We start from the raw sequence: 17,121 nt of genomic DNA, 5'->3' as shown, positions 1-17,121 counted from the left end.
TAGCAACGACGAAAATGACTCATACTTGCAATTTTTTGCATGTGTTTATCTCTCTGGATATTGTCTTTTTGTCGACTTATCGTATATATGAATTTCTCTATTACTAATCGGTGGTTACTTACACTCTACTTGTCTGTACACTCTTACATATTGTATTATTGTTTTGCTGGCTTTTGTTACTACATATTATTAAATCAATAGTTGATCTTCGATTTCTACTAGATTCCTCGTATGTGTATCTATGCATGTTTTTATGCTGAAATCTTGTGTTAGTTATGACTAGACTTCGGCAAATATGCAAATAAAAATGTAGAAAATATGCGCATAAATATGCACGTGTTTACCCGAAAATATGCAAATATTTTACAAAATATGCATACAAATAAATAAAAAAATCGTAAAATAGTAACAATTTTATTTAAAAAAAAAAGTGTACATAACTAAATATTTCCTACTATTCATTAAGATTTACATTTATTTTAAGTAACTACATCATTTTTAAGTATGAATAAACTTATTTAGAATTATGGTAAAAATAAATGACCAAGTGGTGTTCAAAATTTTCTAACAAAAACTTGTGGCTTCTGTCTGAGTACATATATTTATATATGGAAAAACTTCGTTCAACATCAACTGATGTAACGGGAGCATTTTTCAAACTAACCAAAACATTTGGTTCTAAATTAATTGTTTCCGAAATATTTCCAGCTAGAACACTGACTACGTCAGAAAGAATATGGTAACCTTTATTTTTTTCCATAGTAGCTTCAAATTTTTTTAAAATATCTTTTCCAATATTACCTCTAACGTTCCGACAACATGACGCAAATTCTTTTATTAATGCTGTACTTTCGAACAATGACAGTTTTGGTGATTCTAACTGAGTAATTGTTTTTTGAACAAAACTAAAATTTGATTTTATAAAATGATTTGATTTTATGTTAAAGCATTTGTTTTCTCAAGTTGCTGGCATGAAATAAGATGAGATTTTGGTAAAGTATCTTCTTTAAGAACACCAATCAATAAATGAGCAATATACTTTCCTGAGGAATCAGTGGTTTCGTCTACAGATATGTAAAAATAATTATCTGCAATTTCTTCCTTAATATTAATTAACACCGACGAGTATAGCCCGTTCACATTATTTCTTCTTAGAGACCGATCACTTGGAACATTACGTTTGCAATATTTTTTTAGAAACGAACTAAAATTTACATTTGCTAATTTTGAAAGCGGTATGTTTGCAGACACTAATGCGCGACACAAGTCTTCATTAAAAGTTTCTTGCTCATCTAATTTTTTTGAAGTAGATTGGAAACATTTAGCCATTGAAGTTTGATGTTTTCCTCCTATTTTTCCTTTTTTTGCAATGTGTGAAGCAGTTCTCACATGTTGGTCTATCTGAAATTTCTTCTCACATGCTATCTATAAATAAAAATAAAAACCTTTATTTTAACCCAACCTTTAAAATATAAAAATATACAAGGTGTTTTTAAATGCAGTATTAATCCACAAATTAGTTTTTGTTACTAACCATTAGTACATCATATAACTTATTTTAAAATTCAACAAAAGTTTTTTTTTTTTGTTAATTCAATTACAATAAAAATAATTGTGTTTTAGAATAGCTGACTTCATAAAAAAAAGTAAAGGTGAAAAATTTTTCTAAATACACACCATTGTATTGTACCATGGACAATTTTTTCTCACTAAAGGAAGCTATTTTTCATTTAAAAACAACCTACGAGTACTAAATTTCAAGTAAATACGTTTATTGGTTTTAAAGTTATTGTTGTTATTAACTAAAAGAATTTAATTTTTTTTTATTTTAACACCCTGTATCTCGAAAAGTAAATAAGTTTGACCCCTCATTAACTATATCGTTTTGTTCAATTTTTCGAGAAGTATCTACAGTCAAACGTTGTAAGTGTCATTTGGAAACACCCTGTATGTATGAAATATTAGATATTTAATTACTATTTAACTGGGAATAAGCCACAATTAAAGGTTAAAATACGTTTATTGACGTTTCAATTTCCACTTCGGAAATCGTTCTCAAAATACAAACATTAGTAAATTAAACAAATTTTGTTTTTGTTACTTAGTTAAAAATTCTTCTATTAATTTAATTTTATCTGACTCATCTATATTGACAATTCAGACATACATTATACATTTTAAAGTAGACGACTTTAAAATGATATTGCCAATATTGTTGAGTTGCGTTCCTGGGACGACTTTACTTATAAGATAGTTCATTCGATTACATGAAATCAACTTTAACTTGAGAATATCCGTCAGAAAAGATCATAACATGTAATTCGTCTTTAAAAAGACAAATACATGCCATGATGACAGTAAAATTTTCCTGTTAGTGATTCCATAGTAAATTATGAGGGAAAAACCAGGAAAAAAACCTCATAATACTATCCCGACATGGTAAGTATTTGATCTTGCATTTATTTTACCTTCAATAAATACCAAATTCCGATTTTATATGTTTGTTATTTAAAAAATATAAATGATGTATTCTCTATATGTTACTGACTTACCAATACTGGTATTTCCTTTTTAATAACTTCCTCTTTCAATATGGGTAACCAGATCCTACTACATTCTGCCGAGGAATTCGCGACACAATTGGTCTCATTTAGCATAATTAGAGCCGCTTCTTTGATTTTTCTCTTGAAAAAAAATTTAATTTAATAAATTTAAAATGCCACAAGAAAATAGCTTCAGAACAATATTAGATATTTAATAGAAAATATTAGATACTTACAATTTTGCCACAGACTGAACAGTAGATTTTTCCCATGTCCATAGACAGCTCTTTATAAGGTTTAATCCAAGTTGAAACACTGGTTGTTTTAGGCATTATAAAATCACAATCTTCCTTTTTGTTACGCACAACGAGTGTTTACGCTTTGAATATCAAAACAAAAATGATTTACAAATCTGAGCATCAAATTAGAAATGTTTAGGTACCTAATTCAATAAACTGGAAGATTTTGGAAAATCCCTATATTAGGAACAAAACTATTAGCCGTTTACCTGCTGTTAAGATACAATAAATTGTAGATAGATTTGGGGATTAGATCATAAAATGCAAATGAGCGAACCCTTAGCGATTATCCAATAACTGAATGCCTCAGTGACCGAGACTTTCTAAGAATGTTGAGGGCTACTTAAATTGATCTTCTTTGAAATTGTAAATGTTTTGTACCTGTAGAGATTACGTACTTAGATCATTTCTTGATTAAAATGACATACCATAAAATTGGTATGTTTAAAAATTTTCAAATACAGTATAAAAATCTGAACTTTTATGCACTTTATGCAAACTTTTACACAAATATGCCAAAATATGAAATATTTGCATAAAATATGCACAATATGCAAAATATGCAATATGCATATTTGCCGAAGTCTAGTTATGACCAAATCGTATTTTCGACAAATTTCAATTAGCCGAATTCCATTGTCGTTTTTAATTTCGACTTCCTCGAATTGTCCCTGTAACTGTGTGTGTAAATGTGTGTAAATATACCTCTGAAACAAAGTAAGTGTAAAAGTTAAACTAGATGTTAAACCTCTGAATGTGATAGCTATCTATGTACCAGAGAACAACAGAGATACCACCACAAGGGAAAACGTTTACGAACATCTTCAGACTGTAATAAACGAGACCTTAAATGATGAATATATAATCATTATGGGTGATTTTAACGCCCGTGTTGGCAATGGTATAGTTCCAGGAATAAAACAGAGATATAACGAAAATATCTGAAATGAAAACGGAGACCTTCTGACGGACCTCTGCAGCATAAAGGAGATACGTATTAATAATACATTTTCCCTCACAAAAAAACAATTCAAATACACTTTTAAAAACAGTAGAGGACAAAGATCTATGACAGACTATATTCTGTTGAATAGAGAGTCACAGCCCTCTCAAATCTTGGTTGTAAGTGCACTAACATTAGCAGAAATAGGAAGCGATCATAAATTGGTATTGTGCAAAATCCGAATAAAAACACATATATGTGATAATAAATCACCAGAATACACCACAAAGATAAAAGTCGAAAGCTTACAGGATGACTCCAAAGATATTTATTCCAAAAAGGATAGCCGAAAAAAGCAGAAACACATATGTCACAAAAAGTGATGGAGTCGAAGAAAGCTGGGCAAAAATTAAGTCTAATATCTTAGCCTCGGCCAAGGAAGTTCTTAATGAAAGAAATATAGATAAAAATAAATCGTTCCCAAGGCAAAGAACTCCATGGCTTTGTACCGAAGTGAAGGAAAAATGTAAAGAAAAGATAAAAGCTTACCTGAAATACATGTCAACCAAAACACAAGAGGCATACCATAATTACAAGACAATTAGAAACGAAACACATGCACTTGTAAGAAAAATAAACAATGATCACTGGGAACGCTTTTCGAAAAAAATGGAACGTAACATAACATCTACGAAAACAGCAAAATGGAAGTCAGAATAGATGGACAACTTACAGAACCTATAGGAATGGGCACTGGAATAAGACAAGGGGATTTATTGAGCCCCATGCTCTTCAGTTGATGGCATCAGTATTAAACAAGTAATGGAAATAAAATACCTGGGAATTACACTGTCTAGCTAAGGAGACCTGGACAAAGAAATGAGAGATCAAGTACAAAAAGCAAATAGACTGTCAGGATGCTTTAATAACACCATATGGCGAAACAGACACATTAACGCTAAGATGAAGTCAAGAGTTTATAAAACCAGTGATAAAGCCATAATACTAAGAAGAGTTACAAGAAATGCGCTGAGAGATCGAAAGTAGATTAGAAGAAAATGTAACGTACAGTGTATAAATGAATGGACACAAAATAGAAAAAAATATTGGAATAACCACATAAATAGAATGGAGGAGACCCAGAATTACTTATAAAGAGAAAGAAGAAGAAGAAGAAGACGACGAAGAAGAAAACCAGCATACCGATATGTTTAAAAAAAAGCTTTTGAACAGATTGCTCTAAATAATGACTTACGGTGCAGGAACCTTAACACTTACTAAAAAATCTCTAATTTAAATTCATCTTGTCTTATAGGCGATTTCTTTAGTCAGGTGTGTTATTATCCTTATTTGGCGATTAAAATATTTGTTTTAAACACTCAAGAACTTTATTGATCTATTGTAAAAGAGTACAAAAGTATGCAAAATTAGATTTTAGTGGCTTTCTAGTAAGAATAAGCAGTTTTTCTTCAGTTGTTGACTGACAGTTGACAGTTAATTTACTTTTACTAAGTTGACATGTAGCACCATTTATTTTCGTTTTATTAGATGGTACTCAAGAATAATACCAGTTCCTACGAGTTTTCTTTCTTGATCGGCTATTTGTTGGCTAATTTTAAAAGACACTATATAAAATATAATAGTCGGAAGTTCTCTTTTCATTAGGTTTGACACCATACATTTTGTATTTATTTATTTATATTTGGTGTCTAGAATTCTGAAATATCTGAATATGCTACGCTTTATCTAGAAGCCATCTATTCAAATTTACTCCGAATGGTATCAAAAGAATTTGCATATTTGACTTATGTGAGGAAATTGTGCTTGGAAATACATATTTGTCAACGTTCGCCTCATCTAGTGGCCAACTGACCGCGCACGAGATGATCAAATGAGGCGCACAAAAAGAAATTCCCCGCAAATGTGAATACATCTCCCAGTCATTTATGTATTGTTATCTTGCCGGAAAAACAACCGTCTTTTACGGTTTCCACTCTTTTTCTTAACAACGAATACAGGGACGGAATTCATCAGTCGATATCTTATTTATTTTATAAAATCAAGTAACCATATTTTTCATATCACACTCCCAGTATATATAACTAATATAAATATACGGTATATACATATATCCATCATGGAGAAAAATATGAAATATTTTTAAATTATCATAAATATGTTCAATATAATAGGTTCATGTTATCAAAATACCTTGTTTCTGATAAGAACTTTATTTAACACGTTATAAGTGACCAATTAATAAAATGAAACGCATTTTAAGTAAATAAAAAAAAGAAAAATTGAAATTTTTGGAATGTAAACAAAAAATAGCTTAAAATTAATTATTACTTAGGACGTCTTATTTTAATGTTTTTTTTTAAAGAACAATAACATTAATAGCGAGTATTCCGTCCTCGAGCGTTGACTACTGATTGTAACTGTCGCGTCTTAGAATGCTATGAAGTACTTTAAGCAATTGCATTCCATAGAATGCATTCTATAGAATTGCATTCCATGCAATCCACAAGATTTCTTTTCCAAATGCGTTGTTTTAAGATGTCCTACAAATGCTCGATGGGATTTAAATCCGGGCTGTATGGTGACCATTCAAATCTTCAATAAGTTTGGTATGTCCTTCTTAAGCAATATCGCCCCATAGCACTATGCCACGCTCTGTATGAGGTTATAACAGGCATACCGTTTGCCAACTTTTCTCTAGACGAAGTTTCGTCCATGTGGCTTCCATAACTAAAAATTCTCATCTGATCTGTGAACAAAACATTTTTCATTTTATTTCATACGCTCAATAGTCTAATTCACTTATCCAATTACAATATTTCATATTTTGTCCATGGTTTAAGTGTAACATAATTAACCTCTACGGGGAGGCAATTCTACGAGATATTAGAAAACATAAACGAAATATTGTTGTTGATGGAAGGGATATTCTGCATACTGCATTGTGTAAGTACTTAGAACATGAAATTCGGTTGAGCAGAAATAACCAGACATGTGAGCTTCCACGTCGCATAGGACTAGCCTAAACAGCATTCGGTAAATTAAACTAGGTATTTAAGTCGGTCCTTGCCATATGCCTTAAAAGGAAAATCTTTGACCAATATGTGTTACCTGTACTCACTTATGGAGCTGAAACACTTACAAAAAAAAATAGTGAATAAGATTCGCGTGACTTAGAGTTGCTGGTGTCTCTCTGAGAGACCCAATCCCAAACGAAGAAATATGTCGTAGAACAAAAGCAACTGACGTTATTGAAAAGATCGCGTCACTAAAATAGGATTTGGCTGGACACGTCACTAGATTATCAGACAACCGAAGGAAAAAACATATTGTCGAGTAGAGACCAAGACAAGAAGCACTGCAGAGCAGAGGACGCCCTACTCGCTATAGACTGACTACCTGAAGCGTGTTAGCAGTAACTGAATGCAATCCGCACAAGACAAATACAGATGGAAAGAGCTAAGGGAGACCTATGTTTAGCAGTGAACGCATACAGATTGATGATGATCAAAGCGCAGTACGTTATTATGGAACCTTACGTTTTTAGAACGCTGCCGTGACGAAAACAATATACTAACTTATATAAAGGTTAGTTTTCACAACTACAAAACACTATAAAACCAGAAACGTCTTAAGAAGGGCAAGTCTAGCACTTATTAAAGAAGCGATTCATAACACGAGACGCAACATCCATAAAATAGATTTACAGTCATTACAGCTACACCTTAAACTAAGTAATACAATTAATCCGACACTGCTGAATTTTTTTGATACACTGACAAACTTCCTAACAAAAACAGACGCTGACCTTACTAAAAAAACAAATTAAAAAGTTTGAGAATTTATTACTACAACCTTGGCGAAATAAGAAAGAAAACCTACAAACAGAAACCAACAAATTAGTTTATAACTTTTCAGATCTGACAATGGATAAAGCCACGAATTGTGTCCATTCGAAAGATTTCAATTTTGCTGTTGCATCGGCATGAATTGCCGTAGAAAATATCACTAGTGAGGTAGAGACTACTATTACTAATCTCCCAGCAGAAACAGTCGAGATCATTTTACAACACTTATCAAAAATATTAATAACAGCTAAACGACCATAAGAAACAAAAATATTATCGTGCTCCAAACTGATAAAGGCAACGGTACGGTAGTAATGAATATTCAAGACAATGAAGCAAAAATAAGGGTCATCCTAAACGACAATCAGCGTATCAAACAATCTCGTTGAATTCTACAACATATCTAGAGAAGATAACCAAAGTCAAGTCTAAAGCATCAGACAATAAGGAAAAACAACAATTCCATCCATCTCATTGTTAGTTATATCGGATCTCTTTTAAAAGCACTTGCAAAATTTCTGGCTGAACAGCTACACCGTACACAGAATAAGCAAATGTTTACGTTAAGAATACCAGCCACTTTATCAAGCTTATAAAACCTGTGATTTTTGAGCTGGGGGATTTGTTACTCAGCTTCGATGTTTTCGCCTATTTTGACATTAAAATAGCCAATTCTTATCGTGAAGGCACTATTTTGATACTTCACAGACTTTCTTTTGTTAGTAGAATTCTTTGTTTTCTTAGCAAGCAGTATGTTTGCAACAATGGCAAGATAGCTGCGAGCTGTGAGACTACTATCCTCATCACATACAGAATCCTAGTCCTTTAACTTTTACACAGTGCTGTGGAGTCTGATTCAGATGTAGAAAATTGGTCTATATCTTGAAACTTACTCTTACAAGACGTTCTTTATAATCTGCAGTTTTTCAGACAGCACCAGTATATATGAATACGACGTTGTTGCTTTCGTTCTTTGATCCATTTATTTCAAACTAAAAATATGGTGGACGCATATCTACCAATCGTAGTTATAATTTCTCTAGACGAAATTCTGACTTACCGTAACCTTAAAATGCTACCCCGTTCAAATTATCATAATTGATTAAATTTAGTGCGTTTTCCCGCTTAGGCAAAGTGTTTTAAAGCAAAAGAAAAAGTTACTAATTTTATTAAAAACTCCGGTTATTATATAGAAATAAAGCACACATAATATATATAACATAATATAGCAAATAAGGAGCTATAAAAATTTTGTAAAATATTTCGCAAATAGTGGAACTCCTACTACGGATCAGAACCAAATGTTTATCGGTATTTACTTTCAGTTAATCCTTATTCGCCAAGATTCGTTATATTTTACTGGATGTATTTACTACCAAATGTTTTTAGTCGAAAATGTTAACTTTTTTTGTATTCCCCTCCTGTAGCAATTCGGGCAGTTTATAAAACACGAAACAGAATGATAAGTCGGAGGCGTTTTTTATTTAGGGTGCAGAATGGAGACTGGCAGAGGTCATCCCCTTGACGGTGATCAATCACCGGACACTGGACGGAATTTGCCGGACCTGATCGACTATGTAATGCATAATGTTTAAGATGTTAACTGGTGGTTTAAACAGACTCTCCAGAGGGCACTTTGGACGTCGATTTAGATATGTGTCTACAAATTGCCTTACGTACCCGTACAGAATATTAAGAAACCTGCTTTTTTTTGGAATGGTTGGCCTTTTACGGAAACGTTTTATTTGGTTATATAGAACGTTTGTATTACAAGTGAAACAATATATAATTTATTAAGTATTTAGAAATTTTCGAGATTACAAATATCAAGTTGGAAAATGTTTGTATTTGCTTCTTAAAATGCTTTATTTATTAATGTCCTTATAAAGAATGGCAAAAACGTATTGAATTGTGGTCAAATGGTCACGTTTTTTTTTTTAATTTTTTCGAAAGAATAGTTTTTTCGTTAATTCTTTATTTTAATACCAGACTGTCTCATCCGCTCTTGTAATGAAATTAAATGATAAATTTAGATGATGAAATTAAAAGTTATATAAAATCTTTCTTATTAAAGGCAAAGGAATTATAGCAAGCTTATAATGTGACTTTCTTTATCTTTAGGTGACCTCTACGTGTGTAGGCGTCGTTTAGGCAATCCAAACCAAATGTTGGTAATAACAAGGTTGTTTTCTTGACAACTCAACAAACCTTGTGTCTCTGTCATTTATGATACCCAGTCCGTATAAGCTCTCCACACCATCCACCTTCTGGTCTCCGACTTTCGAGTTCAAGTCTCCCACAAATATCTTGACATTGACATTGTTTTTCATGTGTTTTTAAGCCTTTTCAATATCAGCATAAAACTCCTTTAACTCCTCTTCCGTGCTTTCAGTTGTGAATGCGTATATCTGCACAAAGTTAATGTCAAACGATTATTCGTTTAGGTTAATTAGCATTACTCGGTCTCCAAATAATAGGAAGGTTCTAACATATTAGTTCATTTTAGCTGTGAGCATCGTTCCAACCCCATACTACGCAGCAATATCGTTGTCTGAGTAGTAGAATACGTTAATGTTATTTGTCATGATGTTGCCTTGTTCTGCTCATATCACTTCACTCATTTTCAATATGTCCCATTCCATTTTCTTTAGCTCTGCCTCGACGTTCAATAGTTTTCCTGATAGTTTTCCTGTGTTTTTACATTCCAGGTGGCAATTCTGATTTTTCTCCGTGGACCTAATCACTAATCCTATAACTATTAATAATTAATAGAAAAGACGTCGATCTTTAAAGACATATCGATAAGCGATATTTAGCGACTGTTTCTATTTCAAAAAATTTGTGTTGAGTACCTAAAAGAATTTTCTTATTATGGCATTTGCAAGAAAATGGTAAATAAATTTAATAATATTAGCAGTATATGATCTTTCTAGGTTAATTATCAATTGAGTACTTTTATATGACACATACCTTGATCTTAAATAACGATAAATATATTTTACCTAGTACCCTCTGACTCTGTACCAAGGTCAGAACTATGGGAGGCAATATATAAATTAGAAATACAGACGGAACTCATAGAAGCTATAAAAGATCTGTTTAAAGGAAATAAAGTGTCCATTAAAATGGGTACAAGAATCATAGGAGACTTCACCACAACAAAAGGGCTCCTGCACGGTTGTTTCACATCTCCAACCCCATTCAAAATATACTTAGAGAAAGCCTTGACTACATGGAAAACAAAAAGCGAAGATACGGGAGTACCGGTACGAAACGAATACCTATATACGTTAAGCTTTGCAGACGATCAAGTAGTGATTACACAAGACCAAGGAGACCTCAGTTACATGATGAAGAAACTACAAGAAGAATATATCAAGGCTGGCCTAGATATTAACTTCGCAAACACACAGTACCTATCTATAAGTAAAGAAGACATAGAAGATCTACAGATTGACGACAACGTAACAATCAAAGGAAAGGATTCAACAAAAGGACGTAACAAATTCAAATACTTGAGGTTTATATTTACGAAAAAGGCAACAACAGAGGAAGAAATTAAGCAAAGATTAGGACAAACAAGAACAGCAATCCGACAAAACTTATTAAGTCAATCAATATTTTTTATCAAATCTTAACTTATTGTTAAACTTTATTTACTGAGTAACGCCGTAATAATAACGCCTTAGTAATAAACTGTTGGTGGATGCGGCAACTTTGTTTTACTAAAAAAAACCAACGAATGGAACGTGTACAAAACTGTGACTTTTGAGGAACAAATATTATTAAGTCAAATCAATACACAAGAATTACAAATAACAATGGAAAGAAGTCAATTATATTTAACAACATATCTTGCAGAAGAATGAGTTTGCAATTAAAGTTAAATTAAATTATTACAGTTAAGAAAATTGTCTGAATAATTGGTTTTTACCAAAGTCATCTAATAAAGTAAAAAAAAACATGTCTCCTAAAATCTGGTGTTGCAGCTTTTAAATGTTTTTGAACTAAACTTTTTGTAATATAATTGGAGAGCAGATGTAAACTACCTCTCCGAAAATCCGAAATGTAGTTAACAATTAATATTCTCATAATATTACCTAAGCTCAAAACATATATTTAAACAACATTAACATATTACTCAAATCTTATTTTCATCCCTTTATAGCGGCAATAATAGCATCTAACATTTCGTTCTCAAAGGCCTAGCTTCCCTCGCTTTAATCCAAAGGGCCCTCCTGAAAGATCCATAGACGGCATTATCAAAACAATTTAAACAGATTATATGTGAGATAATACCGAACCGAGTAAAATCATAAATAAACAGTAAAAATGCCGCCCTAGCATCATACATGGGAATCGCGTCGTTTGTGTAGATTGTATGGTTACCTCTGATTCAGTGGCTCAAGATCAAAGAGGGCTTTTTCAATCGACGGAAAACAACGTAGATGCCATATAACTGTTTACATTTCCCTGTATAAAGACTTTCTACAGATTTCCGGAAAACAAACATACATTGGATAAGCAAATATATCTTACTTTTAAATACACAGCTCAGCACTGGCCACAATGTATACCACTACTATTTATTGACTTTGTATTCAATTGATGTTCAGTAATTATTTAAATAGTAAAAACCTATACACTATTTAAAAAGTACAAACAACAAAAATGAATCTACATGCCAGTAAAGACTGAAACAAAATTTTCATACCGGTTTTTAAAGGTTCTAAAAGGTATATGAGGGATAGTTGATGATAAATCCTTGAAAATGTACAGCTGTTTTTGCTTTGTATTTTTTTAAACAATCATAAAAACTGAAAAAAATATTTTTTGCCTATAAAACGTTTATTATACATTTTAGAAAAAAATGTTTCAAATTAAAAGTTGTATTCTCATTCACACATAATTCTCAGGCATTCTCGCACTTTCTCACTTCGACTAAATTCTTCTCTTCCTCTGTTCCTCATTGTTCATGTTTAATTTCGTCCCTTCTCCTTCTGCCTTATATTCTTGCTTGCTTCTGGACACCCTGCTGCCTCCCTTTGGGTCGTCTTTCTTCTTGTTCCTTTTTTACTAATGTTCTCTTCACGTATCTTTGAACTGCTCTACACCGATCTGACGACCTAAGCATCTCCTGCACCAGTTCCGTGACTGATTGCACTCTACTTCCTAGCTCCCTCTCAAGCAGGCCCCTCTCGTCTATCCGTCTATCACATACCAATGGAGTGTGCGATTTAGTGTCAGATATTTCACAGTTCAGGCATTTGTCATTTTCTACCTTTCCAAATCTGTATAGGTATACCCTGAAGCAACTATATCCTGTCAGCATCTGGGTCAGGAAGTACTCCAGACGCCGATGCCCGCAGTCCATCCATCTTCTCAGATTAGAAATCAGCGACTTTATCCACTGCGCCACCCTTCTTATCTCGTCCCATTCCCCTTGCCACACCATTATGGACCACTTCCTTTTTTTTAAACTTTCTGTTGCTATGTCTTCATTTCTTCTCTCGTATATTCTTCCTCTTTCCTTCACTAGACGTACATTCCCTCGGCAGAGACTGTTCTGTATGCACATGCCACCCTAAATAGACTCTTCCTTTCTGATCGGGTGAGCTACTTTCTGTACGCATTTGTTAAAACTGCAGTACGTCAGACAGGCGCAGCGTAGAGAATGATCCATTGCCCAACAGAATGAAGAGCCCTTCGATGTTGGGCATGACCCCCCCCTCAAACGCGGCTGATCTTACCGCAGCTGTTTAAGTCACAGTCTGTATGTGTTCCCCTCACCTTCTGTTTTGACTTAGTCACCCCTTAATACCTCACGCGTTTCTTTGGAACCACTTTTCCCGGCACATTTGAATGTTATCCCGTCCCTTTTCCTTGGTCTCTTGAGAACTACAGCCTCGGTCTTACCTACAGCTAGTTCTTGCTCATGCATTTTCATCTATTCCTCGACTTGGTCGCATCTACCAAAGATAAAGACCTGTCCCGCGCCACTACTAGCATACCGAGGTCGTCTGCAAATGCGAGAGGGGTTACACCCTCTCCGTATTGTTGGCTCACAACCCCCTCATATGCCAAGTTCTACAGCGTGGGTCCTAGACCTAACCCTGCGGCACTCCAGCCGTTACGTCAGCCACCACTCTTTTTTTCGACCACAATTTTCTTCTCTGATAGATAATTAGTCGGCGACCAAATTCATCAAGTGCCTCGGACACATTCTCCTTCGTAAGCCTTTATTACCTCGTTCATAACCTAACGTTCATAGGATTGGAATCTGGGAGACTCCCTTCTGTTCGTGTAATAATGAGAGTATTGGAGACTTAAATCATGTATTTTTAGAATGTCTCATTCATAGAGATCAGTCAAGGAACGTATATCTACAATTAATTCATCTTAAAATTAATCTACCAGTTAACATCCGCAAGCTGTTGTCTTATTCAGACAAATTTATATTTAATATTTTAATTAAGTTATGGTTGACATTTATAAATGAATGTAAGATAAAAATCTAGAAATATTTATAACAAAATTTTGTGACAAAAAGATTATTTGTCTAATTTCCTTTTTCTCTCTCCACACACACACACACACACACACACACACACACACACACACACACACACACACACACACACACACACACACACACACACACACACACACACACACACACACACACACACACATATGACGACTTTACTGTTTAAATAAATAAAACATAATTATTCTGATTTGCTACTTACACTTAAAGTCCGGCCCTAGTCAAATAACCGATCCTAATCAAAATACGTTCATTGCCAAACACTTATTTTTCCAATCCCTTGGAAGATTCTGCTTCCTTTGACCACAAAGCGTCTCAGGAACGTCATGCCATACAAAAAATATTGAAAGATTTTAGATGAATTTATAACCAATTCTTTTTGTCTGATGTGTACTCTACTCTGGATCTTTTGAAATGTACGGAACGAACGGCAATTTGGAAAATCCACAAATTTAAATTTCCGGGACAATGTTAATATATTTCTTTCCGATTGCATTGAGATTTCCTACAAAGATTCCTAGTCGTATTTTCCATTTTGACAAGCTAAAGACAAAGAAAATGAGTTTTTTGTAAAGAGTGTTTAATGTTATGTATGCTTGCTCAGACATACATAAATTTTTTAGGGGTGATTGAAAAATTTCGCTTGATTTATATTAGTAAGTGAAAATCTATTTATTGTTACGTATTTTGGAACGTACCTTTTAGAAACAGTGTACAAGATTAAACAACATACCGGGCGGAAATTGAAGCAAAACACTAGAATCAGTAAAAATAATTTCAAATGACGAATTGTTGTTGAAAGGTAGAAAGAAAAAAAGAAAAAGATGTATTCAGTACAAATTCTTATTTTTCTTTATTCAGTGTTTTTTTCAATCTATCTTTTGATGTACCATTATCTTAGTTTGGTCCCATGTTTATCCATTTGTGGCCTGCTTTTTTCCTGATATCTTCGTATTACCCGGTATAAGTAAGTATTATTTTATTATTTTCCAAAGCACCAAGAACTACGAAATACAGTAAGACCCCTCATTTTTATGGAGTACCGAAAGTTCATAAAACGAATATACCACTTAGACCCATTTGTAGTACCATGAATTCTCCTTGTAGTGAACTATTAAAATTTTTATTAAATATTTTAAAACCAATTGCAAATAAAAATGACACATTTATAAAAAATACACAACATTTTTTAAATAAATTATCAAATATTGAATTTAATTCAAATAATACTTTAGTAAGTTTTGACATAAATAGTTTATTTACGAATGTGCCATTAGATAAGACTTTAAATATAGTCAAGACAAAATTAGAGAGTGATGATACATTGGCAACTAGAACAAGACTAAATATATCAGCTATAATGGAGTTAATAACATTATGTACTGATAATACATATTTTCAACTAAATAATGAATATTATTTCTAAACAAAATTTAAAACCCTCAGTATGATGGAGATATGTAGATGATGTATTCTCAATATGGCCTCATGGATCAGAGTTGTTGGACACATTCCTAAATGATATAAACGATAAAGAAGAGACAATAACATTTACCATGGAAAAGGAATATAATAACACATTACCTTTTCTGGATGTTTTAATCTCTAAGAACGATACTGGATACGAAACTCAAATAAACGTATTTTAACCTTTAATTGTGGCTTATTCCCATTTAAATAGTAATTAAATAATATAGGTGACAACACACATCCCGGTCGTACTTGTTTTAATAGGCTGTTATCAATTCTGATTTTGTCGTTTGCTACTAGTACTCGTTTTATTTGCCCTTGCGTCTTTATTGTCTAATCCTATGTGCTTTAGTGGTTGTAAAGTTTGCTGTGATTAACTGTATGAGAAGCCTTTGCCAAATAAACAAAATATATAAAAGCCTATTTTCTTCGATTATGGCATTTCCTCAACAGTATTATTTGTAATGTATAAGAGCTTCGCTCGTGCTCAATCCGCTCCGGAAACTTTAATGGAAATTATTCTTGAGAGACATCCTTGATAACACAGAAGAGAAATGAAAGTAAATAGCAACATATTATAGAGAATACAATACACATAACTTTGTAAGATAATAAGGAAAAGTATTAAGGAAGACATAAGAAAATACAATGAAGAACTGGTAGAAAATGCAATCCAAAACAGAAAAACTATAACAAAACAAGAACATTGTTAATAATTGGGAAGAAGCAAATCGTTGCTCTACAAACAAAAACAACAGAACTACAGACTGAAATAATACAACTAATGATTCAATTTTACAGCCAACTATACAAAGCTCCTGAAACACTTGAAAAAGCACTTAGTAACCACGAAGATATACCAGAAGTCCTTCCGGAAGAAGTAGAATCGACAAATACAAAAATAAAAAGCGGTAAAGCAGCTAGGATAGATGGTATAACAATGGAACTGAATAAATGCGCTGTTGTCTCATTTATAAGAATAGTAGCAAAGAGGATATCAAAAACTACAGACCTATAAGTCTACTACCAATCATATACAATATATTAATAAAGATCATTAACCACATTTTAACAAATGCATTAGATGCTGCACAGCCAAGAGAGAAAGCTGGCTTCAGAAGTGGATTTCATACCCTGTATCATTTCCATACGCATCCAGAACTAATAAGAATCGAGTAAAGCTATAGTACATGAAATACTGCTAGCATTAACTTTCATACATTTCGAGAAGGCTTTCAATTCTATATATCCCGAAACAGTAATAGAAGCTTTTACCAAACCAAGGCATTGACAAATCGTACATGGAGACATTCGGAAATATGTACAGACAAGCAAAAGTTAATGTAAAAAATTATGAAAACACTCCAGAATTTCCCACTACCGGAGGTATGACAAGGAGATGCAATATCACCAAAGCTCTTCACTGCAACTCTAGAAAATATATTCAGCAAAA

At 33.0% G+C, this 17,121-nt stretch overlaps 1 protein-coding gene across 1 annotated transcript; it reads right to left on the bottom strand.

The window, feature by feature from the left end:
- Positions 1-12,656: 12,656 nt before the first annotated feature.
- Positions 12,657-13,106, bottom strand: LOC140451739 (uncharacterized). The gene has a single exon (XM_072545583.1). It carries the CDS (start codon positions 13,104-13,106, stop codon positions 12,657-12,659), a length of 450 nt encoding a protein of 149 aa, XP_072401684.1.
- Positions 13,107-17,121: the final 4,015 nt, after the last annotated feature.

The sequence above is a fragment of the Diabrotica undecimpunctata genome, chromosome 10, assembly GCF_040954645.1.
Source record: "Diabrotica undecimpunctata isolate CICGRU chromosome 10, icDiaUnde3, whole genome shotgun sequence".
Classification (NCBI taxonomy): Eukaryota; Metazoa; Arthropoda; class Insecta; order Coleoptera; family Chrysomelidae; genus Diabrotica; species Diabrotica undecimpunctata.
The sequence above is the reverse complement of the archived record's forward strand: the minus strand, read 5'-3'. Positions and strand labels throughout refer to the sequence as shown.